At 43.5% G+C, this 20,011-nt stretch overlaps 1 protein-coding gene across 3 annotated transcripts; it reads right to left on the bottom strand.

Annotated features, from left to right (window-relative positions):
* Window positions 1-264: 264 nt before the first annotated feature.
* On the bottom strand, window positions 265-18,296 carry ADSL (adenylosuccinate lyase). 3 transcript variants are annotated; one of them, XM_086469371.1, is made up of 13 exons: window positions 18,141-18,296; window positions 13,283-13,486; window positions 12,101-12,145; window positions 11,327-11,406; window positions 9,047-9,218; window positions 8,697-8,743; window positions 8,198-8,288; window positions 7,296-7,365; window positions 6,148-6,295; window positions 3,708-3,798; window positions 3,064-3,153; window positions 684-860; window positions 265-365 (listed from the first exon to the last, which is right to left on the bottom strand). In XM_086469371.1, exons 1-13 carry the CDS (start codon window positions 18,294-18,296, stop codon window positions 279-281), a joined length of 1,458 nt encoding a protein of 485 aa, XP_086325497.1. In that variant the 3' UTR covers window positions 265-278. The 3 variants fall into 3 exon arrangements, with proteins under 3 accessions (XP_086325497.1, XP_086325510.1, XP_086325503.1); XM_086469384.1 differs by lacking the exon at window positions 684-860 and having other exon boundaries at window positions 18,141-18,176; XM_086469377.1 differs by lacking the exon at window positions 12,101-12,145 and having other exon boundaries at window positions 18,141-18,175.
* Between the last annotated feature and the right edge of the window lie 1,715 nt (window positions 18,297-20,011).

The raw sequence follows: 20,011 nt of genomic DNA, 5'->3' as shown, positions 1-20,011 counted from the left end.
TCAACAGCTGGCAGTGCTCTATAAGGGGCCAATGAAAGGTACTGTGATAAAGTTACCTTGTCACCATCAAGTGTTTCTCAGTAACTGAGCACACAATAGATGGAGGCTTGATTAAACAGCAGACAAAGAATGAAAAGCCCATCTGGAATCAAGGTGGCGGCAAGCTCGGGGGGGTTAAATGTACTGTAGGGAACCAAAATAACGTGACACAGTAAACAGACCTGGTTCAATAAAGCTTTTATTATCTTCCGGTACCCACACACCTTTGCAGGGTACACTTAAAGCGCCAGCTCAATTTTCCCACCCATCTCGCTTTGGTATGGAATCAGCGCTGGTCGAACCTCCTCCTTCAGGAACTTTGCCACCTGTTCAAGAAAGATGGGAAAAAGAAAATTAGCATAAGAAAAGGTCCCTTTCTCCTCCCGGTTCACACCTGCTTGTCTCACTGGGGTCTCTGTTTCACAGAGACACCTAGCAGTCTGATATATCCAGGGTCAAAAATGTGAAGCCCACACACAAGTAAAGACAAGGCAGCCAAAGAAAACAAAAGAGAAACGTGTCTGCCTCAGTAGTTTGGGCAGAAGTACACAATATTACACTGTCTGGCACACGAGAGGATGCAGGATGAAACAACTCATTGCATTACAACCTGTAACACCTGTAGCCTCTTTCCACTACTTTACCTGCTGAGGAGCACGTCCAGTGAAGGAGGAGGGATCCAACAGGCTTTCAAGTTGCTTATGGATAGGGCTGAAGTACGGATCAGCGCGGACACGGGCAATGAAGTCATTATCTCCCCCTTCCTGTTTCACAACAGCAGCTGCTTGCTGGGAGAGAACACGAATCTTCTCGTGGCAATCCTGTAGGAGCAGGGGGAAGAGGAAAGGAAAAGAAAAAAGTCATTCCATTGCTACTGACAGCACATGTTCAACCCGCTAACTTGTGCGGGAGGGGGAAACATCAAAGCGTACTGCACTGAACAGCATAAATGTGAGACACAGCTTGGATTGCAGTATCTCACATAGCACTACATTAAAAAAAGATTTTCTTCATCCTTCTACATCTGCCCTTTGAGGCTAAACAGTCTGAATGACACATACATTCCCTGTTCAATTATACCACAAACTTACGACACTGGAATCCTTTACACTTTCTCAAACTCTCCAAATACTCTTAGGAGTCACTATAGGATTTTTTTTCAGTTGTTCTAGTCCCTGCTTCCATGATTTTTCCAAAGATACACTATAGTAGCTGTTCCCAAAATATTCTACAAACTGTAATAAAGGAATTCCTCACTCACCACTGGTCATCCCCTGTATGGAACATCTTGGCAGCATAACAATGTAAAACGTCTACAGGTTTGGAAAAGGGAGAAGCGAAAAGAACCAGTCTAACCCGATGAGCAGCGAGGCTATGTGAACCATGGCTTACATAAGGACAGCCCGAAGGGAAAACAAAAAGCCTACAAACCTGAGGGCCTTAAGACATTCTCTCCCAAACAACCCTCACATGACACTAAGACTGGCAAACCCTTATAACGATTTTTCTGAAACACTTCCTAATCCCTTGATTTCCTGTGGAATTGATCTGTAAAAAAAAAAAGGGAACCCAACTGTAGTCGGGGGCCACCTGCAAAATCAAATGCTGCCACGCTGGCCCTAAAATAGTCACGTGGCTGCATTTACAGCCATGTAAGAATCTTCTCCTCACATGTATTATCCTTGATCTATCTTCAATTAGGAGGAAAATGATCTCCTGTTCTTTGTTCCCTCCATCCAAAGGCCATCTTGCTCCAGCACTGACCTGCCTCAGGTGAACAGATCTGTCTTCTGGATGTTTAGGGGAGGGAGCTGTTCAGTGGTGGGGAAAGGAAGTGAGTTTCTATGCTATGAGGTGGGAAAGCGTAGAAAACGTGCTTTTCCGGAGTTCCCAGCACATGAAAACAGAACATACTAATGTGAGTAAGAACAGATTTTGTAAGTGAACTGAGCTCTACAGCAGCAGAAAGAAAGCAGGCCAATAACAAACACAAACGAAATTCACTCTTCAATCTAATCAAAATGGAGAGGGCTGTTTAGGCAAGTACGGGATACTTCAGAAAGAGAACCAGCTCAAAAGATAATGAAACTTATCCACATGATGTGACCCTTTGTAAGTTTAGTTAGGAAGCTTACTGACTGACCCAGCGACAAACATCAGAGACACATGAGGAAAAAAAAAAAAGAAGAAAAGGAAAAAGGATTTTTCCTGACTAACATCACGGGTGAGTTGCCAGGAGTGTTTCAGAGAACTAGAACCACATATCCTACACAAAGCTTCTAGCAAGCCCTTTTGCTATTACTATCTTGCAAGTTTAACTTCTCTGTCCCTGATGTGGAAATAATCATAGAAGGACAAATGACTACCTAAAGTGAAAATAAGCTGTTTTACTAAGGTGTAAATTTGATTATCAGTATTAAACTGAATTGTGACATTAATTGATAAGGAAATACGATCTAATTGTGTCTGGATTTATTTACTAAGGAAAGCATTTAATTTCAATCTGCTTGAACACAGAAAACTGAATGAAGGACCATAAACAAAGTTAATAATAAAAAAGCACTATACTGAATTAGGGAAGAGTGACACACAGATGAATGGTTCAGAATGGTCTTATTTGCTTTTTCGTTAACAGCACTGATTCACTTTTAATTTATAAGGTAGCCGACTGCCAACACGTTCCATTTAAATAAGCTTGGCCTGTGTTTCAAGTTCCTTCAAACATTTACAAAATGAAAACGCCTACTAGTATCTAATATAAAAATAGGTCTCCCTCTTCTCCAGCACAGCCAGCCAGATGAGCTCAAACACACAGTGTTCCTAACAGTAAATACAGATCTCCGCAACGGCTCTCTCCTCAGAGAGCAGTCTGGCTTTGCAGCACCAGTGTAACATGAATAACTCTGTGGGAGTAGGTGGAGAACAAAGAAAGGCGAGATGGTCAGGACAGGAGCCCAGGTACTTCTGTTTCTCAGGAGTGAAATGCCAGGCAGTGAACAAAGGTATTTCTGACTGCATTTGTACCTGACGGTTGCCCCCTGCTTTCACCATCGCCATGATTATATTCTCTGTGGCCATGAATGGCAGCTCCTGCCGGATCCTCCTCTCAATCACCTTAAACAAAACAAACAAAAGAGAAAAAAGAAACAGCATTATAGCAATTCTGTAGACAAGTGGGACTCCCAGTGACGTTTTCCTCTCCTTTGAATCTCCAGGACTGGACAATGATGCAAAAATAATTTCTCTTTTTGGCTATGGAAATCCAAGTATTGAAGATGATAATACTTAGAATCTATACCTTGTAAGGGACATTACTGTGGAAAAGATATACAATGATTTATTTTTAACCTGTAGGTAAGCTACAGGACTGTACGAGATCTGCTTTGACAGTATCTTTTGGTGGCAAGTTCTACAGATCCATCATGTAGTTCAGGGAAAACTATCCTTTTTGAGAAATTTTTAATCTACTACATTTTGTCTTCACAAGTACCCTTTCATATCTGTCCTGCAAACAGTGAGAATATAGTGAGAATGGAGAGCAAAATTCAGAAATCGTTTGAATTAACAGATAAAAATGTAATCCTTTGAGCGGGAGGATTTTCATACACTTTGGCAAAGCTGCAGCATTATCAAGGATGCAACACTGCACACATTATCTCCTGCTTTACCTTTGGGTATACCACAAGTCCCTCGGAGATATTCTGCAGTGTACTCAGAATGATGTCAGCTGTGAGGAAAGCCTCAGCCAGACACACGCGCCTATGAAACACACATACCCAGGGCCCCAGTTAGCGATAAAGGCCATGTTCCAGTCTACCTCAGATCCAGACTTAGCTTCTGTAAATAATTCTGTAAATAGCATTACTGTGGCCCTACAGCTGGAACTGTTCTCCTTAGAGGTGCTTCTTGTTGCTTAAAGGTCACAACCAGGAAAGCTAAAGAACATCTGGTAGCAGTAGCTCTCAAACTGGGGAGTTTCGGGGTTTTTTTTCATCAGTAGAGAAAGGGAGAGAGAGGAAGAGAAAGGGTGAAGGTGCACATAGAAAGCTCCAAGATAATTCAATGATTACACAGCCAGGAAAGAGGAGAGTTATTTACAGAGCGAGCAAACACATGAGACTATCTTCTCCTGTGTTCTGTGTTGCCCTGTCTGTTGAGCCTACTCTCCAGGAGTAAGACATGCTGCGCTGTCATTCTGTGCCTGGCTGTGCTTCGTGGGGAACTTTCAAAGTGATCCATGCATTTGGTGGGGGCTTGCTCCAAGAGATCAGCTCCTGGTCACAAAGGAGGCTCCTGACAAAAAAGAATGACAAAAAGGAAAGGAGGAAAAGGAGAGGAGCAGGGGGTACTGAGCTGTATCAGGCAAAAGGCTCTGTCACAGCGCAGCAATTACAGCATCATCCATCTGTGACAGCACTGCCTGGCTGTCTGCAGAGTATTACAATAGCCAGGAGCTATAATCATTTTGCTATCTGTACCCAAGAATTACACTATTCTTGAAACAGACGTTGCACAAAAAGAGTTTAAAACAAAACATTTTATCCTACTCTTTGCTAGTAAATAGCACAAATACCTTAACCAATTTTTTTCACAAAATATGGCAAATCAAATAAGCCAACAATAACTTTTTCTGCCAAAAAATAGTATTCCTTTAGAAGTAATTTCACACATCATCTATCAGCTTGAGTGTGTAATTATACAAGATCTGTATGTTTGATATTCTAAACTCTACTTGACATTCTAAACTGCAATCTTTTAAAATATACTAGTACTTGAACCTTGTGTACATTTAAGGCCGCCAATTCTATCACACTGCCTTCAAAAGGACGTTGCTGTTTTGTAGGTTGATTGTATTTTCTCTGGCTTGCTCTCCCTTCAAAACACTATAGTTTTAACAAAAGAAAAATCCAAGGCACAGCATTTTTTATTGGATTAAGAAGTGGACAAATGACCCTGTCTGTTAGAGGAGGTGAAAATAAAATGCGAAACATTCCAGTACATCTCTCAACACTTGCTAGCTATTGGGAAATACAACACACCATGTCAACCAGTATCCAATTTCTTAGATTTAGAGTTTTCTGCTGCCTACGCAACTCTTTTCTTAACAAGACTAGCAGCTGTGCAGTAAAGTCCTTTTGGGAGAAGATGATCTATGCTTTCATGATATTTTAAGCAGACATTATGTTTATGGAGACATTTTTAAAGTAACATTCTCATCAACAATCTGACCACTAGTCTACAGCCAAAATTGCTATTGTTCATTGTTCCACAAGCCCCGTATCTTAGAAATCTAAAGATTTCTAAGATTCTAAGATTCTAGGATTCTAAGATTTCTAAGTTTCAAAGATTCTAGGAGATCAAATTCAGCATCAGAAGACTACTTTGAAATGAAAATGTTTCAAAGGTAAAGATGAGCTTTATGCAAATTTAGTACTAACTGGAAGATGGAAGCACTGAATTTAATTGCTACAATTTACTTGAAAAGAATTACAGATAACTTTTGCACATCTCAAAATAGTCATAATGAAGAATCAGAAAACAAAGCAAAGTCTGCTGACCAGTATCTAAAAGACCCACACAGGTTTTCATGAAGCATTACTTAAAAGAATAATGTTTGTGCTCTTTCTCTGAACAACTTCTTGTGAAGACCAACACTTTGTAAAGAGATGAAAATAAGTTTCTTTAGATTATTTGGAGGGTTAAGGGATTACAGATAATATGCTGAATTATTCTTTAATAAGTGAAAAGGAGCAGGGTCAAAAAGCATGTTCAAAATGGACAGGGAGGAAAATTTGAGAAATATAAGAACTGCTATAGTATGCTGTTGAAACAGGAAGACTACGAGAGCAATTTATTACCATGGCTTCTGCATCCCTCCCTCTCTCTGCTGGTTTACTTTGCAGATCATCTTGATAATAAAAAACCTAACAGTTTTCATCTGATATTAGAGAGGAAACCAGTTTGTAGTCTTTAAGATTCTAATGAGACTGCTTTTCATCAAGGTGGTAACTTGTGGTTTTAGTTTAAAAATAGTATTTTCTAAATACATCAAAAAACCTTCTTGCACAAGACCTTCTGAAACTGCTGCACTGCGCGATCTAAACCAACCTGTTGGCACTGTCATCCAACGTTCGCTCAAACCACTGCACAGAGGCTGTTTGGAGGGGATCCAGCACCAGAGTCATCAGGTGTCGAGCCAGGCTGCAGCACCGTTCTGAACGCATTGGATTCCTCTTGTAAGGCATAGCACTTGAACCTGTGAAAGGAGACAGAGTGATGGAAACAGGACATAGAAGTAGTGCATTCAGGAAGAAGAGATGAAGGTCCTCCCCCGGATAAGAAAAATGTGTCAGGAATCGTGTTTTTGACTAAAGCCTCAAAACTTGAGGATTTTCTAAGGACAAAATGAAAATAGAGAAAATGACACCACCACACTTCCCCTTCAGATTAGAAACATCCAAATGTGAGGAGTAAAAAAATGAGAAGACATTTTGCAATTCTGCAAAACAGAAGAAATACGACCACATAAAAAGAACAACAGACTTAATTTTCAATCCAGTATTTAGCACCATCTCTCTAGGATGCCCATGGCAACTTTAGCAGCATTCAAGACCCCATCTGCTCGTTGTCCTTTAAAGTCAGATACTTATGCTGCTGCCTGTTGCTCTCCTGAATGGGTATCAAAACGAACCATAGAATATAGAATGATTCAAGTAACAAATATGACTAAGGCTTAATTTGCTAATTCAACCCTATGCAAGTATTTAGGGTGCCTGCCTGAACCTTCTTCCGGCCAAGAGCCTCCCCTTCTACAATGTCAGAATCACATCATTCGTATTCTTCTGGCAAGGGTCCAGCCTAGTTTCATTGCTCCAAATGTGTCTGTTCATAAAGACCAAAATGCTGAGTCAAGCTGAAAACCTACAGCTCCACTTAGCTTCATGAGGAATGCAAAACAGTAAGTACTCCTCAGACCCAAGTCTTCCTCTGTGCGGAAGATATGACTGCTTCTGCTCTCCCCCCAAACCCAGGAAGTGCAGAAATAGAGATCTGATTTTAATTACTTAATATCCAGAAACCTTTGGGTAAAGTGCATTTTTTTTCCTTTAATAAGGACCCAAAATACTAACAATGTCAAACCTCAGTTAATTTAAAGCAACTTCTGCCAGTGATATTTCAAAGTTTGCTTGAAAGTCTGCATCAACATAAATGACATGATACATACATCAGTTCAAGAAACGTCTCCCTTCCCTTACCAATCTGGTCTTTCTCAAAAGGCTCCTCTATCTCCTTCAGGTTGGCCAAAAGACGGATGTCAGTACAAATCTAGAAAAAAGCCCAAGAAATTAACAAACAGAACCAAGCTAACACACACCAATATACACTCCGGTTAGTGTTCTTGGAGCAGTGTTTGCATCTGTGTCTGAGAAGTAAATTGGGGACACACTGAAAATTTTGACAGGAAAACTGACACTGTAATTGTACTTCCTGGCCTAAGAATCCTAGTCAAGAAAGCATAAGGAAAAAAAGGTGTTCGCTGTACCAGAATAGAATGGGACTCCAAGAAGGGCAAATGTTTGCAGGGAATGGAAGAGATACCAGGAGGGAACAGTGAAAATGCATAACAAAATTACACAGTGATTTGCAAACACAGATAATGTGTGCTCACTGAACCAGCCAGCCTACAAAATTAAACCAGAAGAAAATACCACAGATCACTTTAGCCCAAGAAGCAGGAGGAGGGAGGAAACAGAAATAAATCAATGAAAAGAATCCACAAGGACAGAGAGAACAACACCATTATCAGAGCAGCAATTAACTAGAAGCAAACGGTGAAATTTAAAAACTCATACTCCACTAAGAGAGACATTTACTCTAATTGGATCAATTTAACATAGCTTAGACGAATATCTAGCGTGGGGTTTGTTAACCCATCTTAGAATCTGCTCAGTAAACTTGCTTTATTTGCCACTGGTCTTAAGATCTTTGCGGTTTGATTACTAGACACGTACCCAGTAGGGAATTTACATGATCACAAAGAGAACAGATGACCAAGGAACAATATTTCATGAGAACAGCGTTCTGCGCCACGAGCCCCTTCCCTGCAAGATCTAAAATGTTTCCCCCTCTTCCCAATGTGTACAAATAGGGCACTCACCTTGTGTATAGATGCCCCAAGACTGGATAGCACAGACAGGACTTCGATATCCACCTTGCGACTGTAGGTCTGCCCTGTGACCATGTAAGCCCTACAAATAAGCACAGGAGTTGAGTGTTCCAGACAGACACAACTGTACCGCAAGACAGTGAGCCATGAGTGACGTGGCTCTTAAAGCGGAGGGCTGTCATTCTGCCCTGACAAGAACAGCTTTAGATCCCGGCTGTCAATTTTGGGCAGCATGCAGACGGGAGAGAGAAAAGCACGGGGAAAATGGACAGCCGTGCTTTGACAGGGAGACAAGTAGAAGTGGCCTATTTAGGAGGTGAAGTTTCCTGCAGGAAGCTGCAACTGGGAATGGAAGATGGCAAAGGGAGATAAGCTGATAGCAGCACAGATGTCAGTTTGGCAGCTAGGGGAATCTGGGTCAAGATGGACAGCAGGAGTCACACTTTGCTAACAGCAAATCTAGGTGACTAAATCTAGGCTTGTTACATACCGCTTAAATCCTGCCTTTGCAGTCACTAATCTGTCCAGCTCTTCAACCTCAGGGTGAAGAAAAAAACAAAACAAACAGAGCTCAGAATGCAACAACTCAGGAAAGTCAGCAACAACAAAAAGGATCCTTTGCTTTTCTTGGTTTACTGTCAACAAATGTTGTATTTGTTGGGAAGCACCCCTTCCCCAAAATCTGCTCCCTTTCACACAGGGCCTTGTCAGTGGGCCCCAGAGGCATCGCAATGTCTTTGTGAATTTGATGACAGAATCTCCATGTTCCCCCAAACAGAACAGCATTCCAGAGGGGAGAACTGCAAAGACTGCAAGTATGCCCTGGGCTGTCTGACTTACTTTACTATGGTCTCCCTCAAAGAGCTGCAAGAAGCTGGCTTGAGTGCCGGTGGTGCCTTTCACACCCCGAAAGCGCAGGTCATCCCGAGCCCGCTCCAGGTTCCGCAGGTCCATGCACAAGTCCTGAATCCACAAGCAGCAGCGTTTCCCCACAGTGGTGAGCTGGGCAGGTCTGAAAACAACCAGGGAGAGAATGAGGCTCATTGACCGTTCACACAGTAACTCCACAGGGGGGCGCCCCCTGCCGGCCCGGGGCTCTGCCCGCAGGGGAGAGAAGGTGGGAGAAACTGGGGATGCATCCATCCCCCACCCTAATTCTGCTAGCCCAGGGCAAATGGGGCGTCCTGGCTAACTTATAGCACCGGCGTGAATTTCTCAGTGCAGAAACATCTGCGCCCACGTTGTGATTTTAAATGACTCCTCTAAGGGACTGTTCCTTTTTCTCTATAAAAACACATTCCTCAAGCCTCGGGGCAAACATGCAATAATTAACAACACTGTTAGCCAACATTGTTTGTAAGACCTTCACCTTGAAATAAGTATCTGCAAGCTTCAACCACAATGTCCCCCTGCAAATGCTTTGAGGAGAAAATGAGGGTATTACGCAGAACCTAGAAGTTGAAATATGTCAAATTATCCACATGAACTCCAAAGACAACCTCTATACTATTTCAAAAAGCACATGCACATGAACAAGGTGCTTCTGATTAAGCTCAGACATAAAAAGGAAGCACCCAAGATGTGGAAGCAGGGACAGGCAATGCAGGAGGAATACAAAGAAACTGTCCAACACCACAGGGATGGGGCTAGGAAAGCCAAAGCCCACCTGGATGAATTTGGTGTGGGATGCAAAAGGCAACAAGAAAGGCCTCTGCAAGAACGTAAGCAGGAAAAGGGAAGGCTAGGGAAAACATGGGCCTGTTCATAAACGGGGCAGAGGCCCTGCTGACAAAGGACACAGAAAAGGCCGAGGTATCAACGCCCTCTTCCCTTCTTTTTTACAACTGTGCCTTGCACACACTTCTCCAATACGCCTTTGTACTCTTTGCAAAAGCCAAGATAAAACTGAGCCCAGAGAATACTCCCCAAAAAAGCTGTAGATGAAGAGGGACTTAGGACTAGAGCTGATTGAACTGACATGGCATATACAGCAAGACAATAAATCAGAGACCTGACCTGATGGTTCCACCTTAACATCAGGAAAAACTTTTTCACTGTGAGGGTGGCAGAGCACTGGAATAGGCTGCCCAGAGAGGTTGTGGAGTCTCCTTCTCTGGAGACATTCCAAACCCACTCGGACATGTTCCTGTGTGATCTACTCTAGGTGGTCCTGCTCTGGCAGGGGGGTTGGACTAGATGATCTTTTGAGGTCCCTTCCAACCCCTAACACTCTGTGATTCTGTGATGCTCTCACTCTCCTTTGGGAGAAATTTTAAAGTGACAGACACTTGAGTTTGACAAAACCTGTGCTTTATTTCCCTGCCTCTGGTGCTCTGTATCACCAGGGTAGAAGATCCAGGCTTACATCTAGGTGTACAGTTTAACATCTCTGAAAGCAAACTGCATTCATGAAGCAGCAGGTAAATCTACCCCAACAACATAACTCTATCCAGATCTTGTTGTCCTTCAACTCAGTAGTCTGCCTAAAAATATTCCATTCTACTCGACTCTATTCACAGTCAATGTGAGAAGTGCTGCACAAGAAGCGTAAGTTTCCCAAGAGACAGAAAACAGCATCATCCTGCTAAACAGAAGAAATTCTTCCTGATTCTTCCCAGGGACCCATACAGGGATGTATGAGAACAGATGGATCCTCAATCATCACTTTAGAAGAAAGCTTCAGCTACAGTGACAATGTAGATGTAGTAACAGGTAGCCAGTAACAAACTTTCTATGCTGCAGCTGAAACTAACTTAACTGACAGAAAAAAGAAACATAAAGCAAATGTGACTGGAAGACAGGCTTACTGCAATTCCCAGTCATGCTTTTTGAAACAGCCCAGAATATACACATCTCTGTTCCTCAGGAAGTTACTCGTTATGAAGCTGTGTTAAAACAACTGCTGACAGCTAGTCAAAGCAACAGTTCAATTTCCTGAGACAAGTCTGGAGTTAGGCACATACTTCTTTTCTAAATCATCAACAATGTCTTAATGACATCCAGCAGTATCAACTGTGACTCGTCAGAGACGGGAAAAAGAAGGATGAAAGGAAGCAGTAGCAGGTCAATTTAACCAAAGCGCGGCCGAGAAAATGAAAGCAAAGGCTGACAGCTACTTACTGGTAGTGAGTGAAGCCCAAAGTAGGCAGGTCAGCATACTTCTCAGCAAAGTTGGCCAGCCGGCTGATCACCCTTGCGAGCTGGTGGATGCAGGAAGGATAGAAGAGAGGTAGAATAAGAGAAAAACCCAACAAACCCCACAGCAGAAGCTAGCATGCTTAAGCACAACAACATTGTGAGAAAAAGGGGAGGGAAACAACTGTGCAGTCCTTGAATACACCCCTCTAATTGTAGCATATGGCGTGTTTCATTTTTTCAGGGCATGCACATGATTTTTCCTTGCTACAAAACTCAAGCAAGAGATGATACAAGCGTTCGGACTTCAGCTCAACTAGTCTAGTCTTCGTGCCCAGCCCAATCCTGCAGTTGGCCTATCCCCGAGGATTTTCTTTATTCCTGGAATTGGAATTCCCACTATACTTGACCTCATAAAATTGTATTATGTAGCTTCTTGAATGCTGACACACTCCTAGGAATATAGTTAAGGGGATGCCTAAGCTGACCCTGAAAGCAATACAGTTGTTTTCTGAAACTATTACCTGTGGCACAGATAAACAAGGAGTTGCTTATAATTCCCATGGTGAGCAAAGCAGCTTTGGGGAAAGACTTGAGAAAGTAAAGGAGGATAATGTTCACTTCCTTGAGAATAACCCAAACAGACAGCTCCTCCTCACTTCCCAGCAAGGCTTAAGGAAAACCCAAGTTAAACACAGGCTATCCACAGGACATCAGCGTTGCCCACCTCTAAGAGACAGCGCACAACCACCTTCTCACCTTGGGTAGCAGCAGGTTAAACCCATCACGGAGGACAATCAGATCCTGAAAGAAGCAAAGAAAGGAAGTTTGGGCCATGTCTGAGGGATCAGACATGACAGCTTCTCTCAGAGAGGACACGGATAATTAAAATATACTTTGTCTGCTCAAAAGCCTCTTCTTAAAATAAAAGCTCTGCTTTCTTTCTTATACTAGAACTTGCGGTGAACTTGCTTATGACAAAAGTGCTGGATCCATCATTGCTCCTTCTATACTATCCACAGGAAGTCATACTGGGCAGTAGAAGACCCTTTTCCACTGACTGGGTATAAGTAATTATTTTGAGATACTTGGGATGCCCATGGAATGAGACTAAATCATTCACCCCAAGCGGAAAATGCAGGCACTATAGGCTAAAGGCAGCAGGAAAGTAAGTGGGACTGATCAGGCAGCAGTCGTCTTTACTGCTTTAGAGATTGAGGTACAGCTAGGTCACAAGGAAGGCGGTACCACCTAAAAGCCAAACAGGTTTGCAAAGGAGTAAGGTAAAACTAACTACGCAGCAGCTTCTCAAATGACAGAAGTGGATGTGAAGCTGCACTCACTTGGACATGGGAGAACAGCAATATATACTGAGAAATCAGGCTTTAGTTTGCACTCAGTTTTAGACAGGTTTTTTACAAACATTTTACCGTTCTGTAGAACGGTGGTAGTTCCTTTTCCACTTAACGCACTTATCCATTCCCTTGGCCACTGAAAAGCTTTATTTACCCTGAATTAATACAGGGGTTCCAAGCAGCAGTTGAAAGCTCACGGGCTGTGTATATCAAAAGTGGCCTTGCTTTGTAAGTCAGTGAACTCTCGTCCCATTGGCATAACTGACAGTTCACACACTTCTGCATGCGTTTGCATCTCATGATCTCTTATCTCCTTGAATATTTAACATGCAAGCAGAGCTTAGGGAACAGTTAGTTTCCAGACAGATCTTGCTTCATATCAAAGAAAGAAGGCAAGAGGAGCTTGCCTTCCTAGGGTAGCTACCATAAAGGGGAATTAACTTCAACAGTAAAACTAACAAAAATGTCTGAAAAAATCTATTTAATACCATTTTATAAATAAAAGTTTATAAAGAGCTATGAAGTAAGCAACTGTAGCTTTTTTTCGCCCAGTTCTGCAGGCAGGAAACTGAAAATATGACATTACCGTATTATCCCCTACGTAACAGGAAGTTGCTCCAAGGTGAATGATGGCTGCAGCTTTTGGGCAGCAGTGGGCAAAGGTGTGAACATGGGCCATCACATCGTGACGCAGCTTCTTCTCTTCCTCCGCTGCCATCTTGAAGTCAATGTTGTCCAGATTTGCTTCCATCTCCTGTATCTGCTCATCTGTGATAGGAAGCCCAAGTGACTGCAAGGGGAAAAGAACTTCCTATTTCTTTTTGTCTTTAAGAGACAACCCAAATTGAGATAGAAGTTGTTTAGATAATTTACTCCCATATGACACGTCACAGAAGCTTGGCCATTTGGCATAATCAAGAGCTGTAACAGCAAATGTTTTCATTCTAGGGTTCTCCAACCTTTTCCAACAGGATAGGACAGTGTTCACGCTTAGATGTTCCTCTTGGGCTTCATACTTTCTTCAATCACACAACATCCCTGTGACAACTACAAAAATTAGACACATGGGGAAAAGTGATAGAAAAATAGTATAGTTTTAACTTCTTTTAATGAAATTTACCCTTTGGGTGAAGAACAATGCAGCTACCATGTGACTAGATAGCTTGTGTCAGGAAGAACTTTGGACCACAACTAGATCTACACAACTGTAAACAGCGAGCTTAGAACATATGGAAAGGTAGACCTGTTTGTACCTTTCCAAAAGTCCTAAAGTACTTCATCTCAGTTTAAATCTGGAAGCTTGGGAAATCAGTTACTTGATCTGGAAGCAGGAGATAAATGCTCCTAGATCACGTTCAAAAATATTTGCTAAACCTTTTCAGCAAGCTGAATTGAAAACAGAGTAAGATATCAAACCACAGAATTACACGCTGGTATATAACTCTTGCACAGCTCTATACCTGCGCAAGCTAAGTAAGCTGAGAAAAATGTCTTTTCCTGATACTGAGGGTTTAAAACTCTCAGAATGAACTTGGCATTACTGCCTTTTCCAAATTAAAATGCTACTGTCTTGTGCATTAGTACTTAGAAGTCACCAGCCAGGAAGCTTCAAGGATACAAAGTATTTCAAAAGTTGGTTCTGTTCAGAATCAAACTGACTGAAAACATGTTTTGCAGATGTGGAATCTGGAACTAGAAAAGACATCAGCAAGTGAAGCAGATGTGTCTCCAAGGTCCTCATCAGATAATCAGTACCCACACAACTTAAGATGTGATGCTTCAAGTGTATACACAACCATGAGTGTCCAGATAAATGAGGAAAAGCACCTGGCCCCAGGCTGCTGTCTCTGAGGCGTACTGGTACAGACCGTGTCACTGCCTGAAAGCACAGAGGCAACTCAGCAGGCAACACACTCTTGTGCCAAGACTAAAATCTCATGCCTTGTTCACACATCCGTGATCCGTTGGGAAAAGCTGACCACAGTGTGCTGTCACTGACAGCCACACAGAGAGGAAAGAAATAATCCCCAGGAAAAGGAACCACTTGTCATAGGAATACATGCAAGGTAGGGCAGTGACAAGGCACGCTGTTCTCGTGCATCCGCAAACGTCACGTGAAGCTCCTTCCCTGAGTTTTTGCTGATATTGACAGTACCTCAGGAAGAAAGCAACTGAATGTCCTTCAAACCTGTCTGCCTAAGAAAACTAAGTAGGAAAACCACCTGAGGGAGAACACAAGGTTTTCTCCAAAGCACTACAGGTCATTGGTGCGGTCTCTGGATTGTGCTTTTAAGACGTCACTGCTCTGAGGCTGTTCCAATGCTTCAATGTGCCACTATAACAACTATGACTGTTCATTCACCCCTATTCCTAAAGGGCACAGCAGAGCAGGCAGATGACGCAGAATGTCTCATGCGAACAGCCTGAGAACACCGGGCTGCCCCTCTAATAAAGGATCTACGACAGAAAAATAACAAAACTTAAATTGGAGGAAAAAAAATAGATTGAGGGCTACTACAGGCTCCTATAAGAGAGAAAACATTCAGGTTTCACAGGTGCAAAACATTTTATTAGTGAGTTTGATGCTGCAGGATGTCAAAGCTACTTCTATGAGAAGGAAGAGCTCCATGAAATTTGCACTTGACTTTCAAATAACATTGTTTAGGTCAAGAGCTCAAGATTCATTAAAAAGAATGAGGTGTTAATAGAAATATCATAATACAAATGAATTTATGTCAAAAAAAAAAAAAAGAACTAGACTTTTGGGATGGGTATAAACTCACAAACTTCAGCTCTTAACCCAAACTTTAACTGCTGTCAGTTGGGAAAAGATTAGTTCACAGAGCTCTTACTAATCACAGGCTTTGCTGAGTCTCCTATCTCAAACTCCTGGTATCGCCTGCTATAAGGAACAAAATACCAACTGTGAAGATTTTCTGTCTAATCCAGTTTCCAGTGAAATAATTTTTTAGTTCTTATTCCACATATTCCAAGTGGACTACTCAAAATGTGGACTACTCAAAAATTTCTCCCGTAAGTAGGGTGAATATTGAAACCATTTGCCTGGAGCTGTACTTTACCTAAAACTTCACCGCTAAACTTCACGTCCCCTTTTTTACTGCTTCCCTGCAACTCTTGGAAAACCTGTGGTTAGGTCTTTCTAATACTTTGATTTACTACAAAACAAGAGGAAGTATTGCCCATAGTTCATTCATTACTTTTTTTTAATGAAAATAATATTACGTATTTTCAATAAGGACGATTGGAGAAGCAATATATAAATGTCCTGAAAGTGAGGATAAGTACTGGCGTAAATATTACCTGTAGTTCATTCACTACTTTGTTTTTATAAAAGGTACCCAAAAAGGAATACTGTGTATTTTCAATGAGGAACCTATGGAAACTGCTTATATCTACAACTAACTGATCACTGACAGAGCTAACAGGTGCTGAAAGTAGCTGACTCTTCCTCTTTCAGTCCAGGGCTGATATCAGAAGACAAAATCCTCTGGAACGAGGAGACAGATAAAAATAGTAGTCTCCCTCTGCGCCCTACAAAACGGTGCTCAAGAAATTGCAAGATCCGTCTCTACTTTCTGTGAACAAAACTCTAGGGTGGCAATGGGAGGGAAAGCAAGGGTCAAGAGACGGGGGAACCCAAACTTCACGGCTTGGGAGTGGAAACCCAGAAGTGTCACACCGGTTCTTTCAGTAGCTTCTTCCTTCCATTGGGCAAGTCGTGTACTTCGTTCTTGAACAGAAGGAAAACAGATGATTCTCTGCTGGAATTGTTATGGCAGCATTTAAATTACCGTGCTTTGAACATGCAAAGTTCCTTAAGCATGCATTCTTGGTACTGACACTTCCTACAGGAGATGAGATTTGCAGCCTGCTCACTCCAGCATCTCAGCTGTGACACCACCTAGCATGTGGTGTTTCAGAGGGTGACGCCTCTTTAACACAACTGTATAATTACATCTTCATCTTCTCAAACATCACGTTTGGCGTGGCATCCTATCGATGAGGCTGCTGTAGTGGTTTGATCCTTGAATGGAGAAGGAACACATTAATGACAGGGCGCACTGCTTGTTCCTTCTCCCGCGTGGTGCTTCTCTGCCCTTACACTAACAGCCCCAGCCAGATGCAGCACTTGGATTGCTTCCTAATGACCCCAGTACTCTGAAAATGGGAGCTGAAGGACCCTGTACAAAACAAATGGGCAACTAACGAGCCTGAAAGCTAAAGCTATCCTGTTGGAATGCAGAGTGGTTTCATTTTTTTTTCTCTTTGTTTTTCAGGAACATATTAGGGCTTTTTCACGTACCAGTCTTCCTATCAGTCACAAGGAATCAAGTCAGCACATCTTAAAAATTGACTGTGTCTCAGCTAAGAAGTAATAACGGGCCATGCACACACCCCTAACAGGGACCAAAGTCAAGCTAAGAAGGTTTAGCTTAAACAGCATTATAAAAACGTTAACTCTCTAGACTCTACTAACACAACAGCTTGCAATCATACCAACATACTCTCAGTTGCTGCTCCCTAACAGCTGAATTGATACCAATCTTTTGTGCTATCGGGGGGTTTTTTTGTGGCACTCAGCCTCTCAGAAGCGTCACAAGCATTTCTGGGCTAACTGTTCTGCTCGCTTTGGCCAAAAGTAAACTTATCTCAGAAACCAGGGCTATCTAAAATCTGGCTGCAGATATGTGGGCTGGTCCGGGTGGCTCAGACTGACAGCAATCTGATTGAACAAGAGAGCCCGTCTCATCAGTCACACCTCCTGAAAAGTAAACAGCCAAGCGCTAGAGAAGGACACTGATGTTTGCTCAGCAGGCAACCCCCCCCCAAAAAAGAAAACCCAACAACCTCGAACTGCTTAGCAAAGCCTTTACAAAACTGATTTCACTAAGTAGGCCAAAGTGCAAAGGGGATGGTACGAGGAGAGAAGAGGGGATTTGCTGAGAGGTGACAGGTACGCGGAGGACTGCGTTGGTGTTAGGCCGGGCTGGCACACTTCCCCCGCCGCCCCCTCCCTCCCGCACCACGCGAAGGGGCGCCGGAGAGTTGTTCCCGTCACTCTTCTCCGCTGACCCCGCGCAGACCCAGGCCGCTGCTCGGTCGCGTTTCGCAGGAGCAGCTCCGGGGAGGCACGACGGGCTGTTCCCGCCGGTTCCCGCTCCGGGGGGGGACACCCAACCAGCGAGGCGCGGAGCAAATGGGCGGCCGGCTGCTCCAATAGCGACCCCTCACACCCGCCGGTAACCGCCCCCCTCCCCCCCCCGCCCCAGCCCTGAAGAGTCGCTGAAGCGAAGCGGGACGGGGGCGTGAAGACGCTTCGTCACGACAGTTCCCCCCCGGCCCGGGCCCAGCCTTCAGCCCTCGACAGGCCACAGAGGTGGCTCCGGGCCGCTCTCCCCTCAGCGGCCGCGTCCCGCCGTCACCTTCTCAGCCTGGGCGAGGTAGAGCCAGAGGCGGCGCCAGGTGCCGAACTTCTTCCTCTCGCTGAAGTTGAAGCCCATCTCAGCGCTGGCGTATCGCGACACCAGCGGAGAGCGGTAGCGCGCCAGCGCGTCCTCCTCGGCGCCGGTGGTCGCCATGGCAGCGGCGGTGCGGCGGTACGGGGCGATGGCGGCCGCCCGGGGCAGGGCGCCCGCCGGCAGCAGTGAATAAGGGCGGGCGGCGGCCCCGCCCCGCTGTCGCGAGAAGACCCCGCCCCCCGGCGCGGAATACGGCGCCCCGGGCCCAGTGCGGGGGAAGGCGGCGCCCCCCGGCGGGAGGAGGCCGCGCGCGGGTGAGGGGAGCGAAGATGGCGGCGGGGCGGGAAGAGGCGGGATGGCGGCAGGAGGCGGGCCTGGCAGGACAGAGGCGCGGGAAACACGAGCATTAAATGCTTAGCAGCCAAACACATTTATTAGTCTTTTTCTTTTTTTTTTTTTTTTTTTCCAGGAACCCAAAAATATTTTGTAGTTATAATGTAAGCAACTGAGTTGCACATAATACAATCATATCTTTCAAAAAATAAAAATAAAATAAAAACAAAAAAGCTGTTTAAAAGCCAAAAAAAAACCTTCAGAAAACTTAAGTATTACACCATCTCTCAGTTTCAATGAAATGACGACGACTTAATTCCTTATTACTCTTAACTTGTCACACTCCAATAAAACATCACCCTTTTGTTTCTTTTTTCTTTTTTTTTTTCTTTTTTCTTTTTTTTCTAAATCCAGCATGAGAAATACAGTACCTGCTATGGCAAAAATACACATAAAATGCAACATTTCAGCTTATTTGTACATTAGTAGAGTTTAAACATTTTATTGTTGGTTTTTTTTTTTTCTTTTTAAGTGAACCAGTGATTTTAAGTACCACTATACTAAAAGTAAAATAAAAATATAGAAAAGGAGGAGAAGGGGGGCAGCCAGCCATACAAGAGCACCTTCTCAAGTGCTGAGTTTCTGTGTCCATGGAAACCCTTAGGAAGTTCAAACATCTGCGAGCATACGGGATGGAAATTAAGACAAAACCTGGATATGCAAGACATTGCGTCATCTCCTCTATGTTGTCCCCCTTTGTCCTGTATCTTTCTTTACTGCACACCAGAGAAGGAGGGGAGAAACCAGAGCTACGGTGAGAGGTTAGTAAAGGAAGCCATTTCAAGTATAAGAAAAAATAAACACTTACAGGTAACTTGCAAATAGCATCAATATACACACAGCCACTACTTTTATTATTACAATGTCTGCTTCTGGGGGACAGTGTTTCAGGCAAGAGGACTTTAGCTGTACCTTCCTGTTACCTATTTATGTGCAAAGTAGAAAAGCTGCCTTTTCTAATCCAGCCATTTCGGACATCGCTGATTTTCTGTTCTGCAACCTCCCCCCCCATCTCGTAAGGAGCAAGGAAGGCGGCATGATTTTACCAAGAAGACTAGGTGAAATGAATCTGTTTCTCCATTCCTCTTCCAGACACACCATTACTTGTTTGCAATGAAGAGAAACTCGCCAAACATCTGATGCCCACCATGAGCCAGTTTCCTGAACAGGTAGAAGGCATTTACCTTTGTAAACATAATCCCTTATGTTTGTGGAACTCAAAGCAGCATTTCGCATCTCCATCCGAGCGGTGGAGATGAAAATAGATCAGAATGCTCCCCTGTCACTGCTTTTCCTCCTCCCCTTCCCTCCCTCCGCCCCCAGAAAGATTACATTTGGTTACTTTTGTAAGAAGGTGGGGTGTTTTTTGGTTCTCTGGGGAAAATACTTAGCATTTAATTCAAAGTAAACATTACAGAATTCCCATCAGCAGGGTCATACTG

The sequence above is a fragment of the Leptosomus discolor genome, chromosome 1 (genome assembly GCF_034619465.1).
Source record: "Leptosomus discolor isolate bLepDis1 chromosome 1, bLepDis1.hap2, whole genome shotgun sequence".
In the NCBI taxonomy this organism is placed as follows: Eukaryota; Metazoa; Chordata; class Aves; order Leptosomiformes; family Leptosomidae; genus Leptosomus; species Leptosomus discolor.
The sequence above is the reverse complement of the archived record's forward strand: the minus strand, read 5'-3'. Positions and strand labels throughout refer to the sequence as shown.

What these genes read in the sequence shown, in the direction of transcription:
- ADSL (XM_086469371.1), bottom strand. Translation starts at nt 18,296, where the DNA reads ATGGCGACCACCGGCGCCGAGGAGGACGCGCTGGCGCGCTACCGCTCT. An exon ending in TTGAGGGAGACCATAGTAAA is followed by an intron (nt 8,744 to 9,046) that starts GTAAGTCAGACA and finishes CTTCACCCTGAG; the next exon opens with GTTGAAGAGCTGGACAGATT. An exon ending in TTTTGAGAAAGACCAGATTG is followed by an intron (nt 6,296 to 7,295) that starts GTAAGGGAAGGG and finishes CTCCTTTCACAG; the next exon opens with GTTCAAGTGCTATGCCTTAC.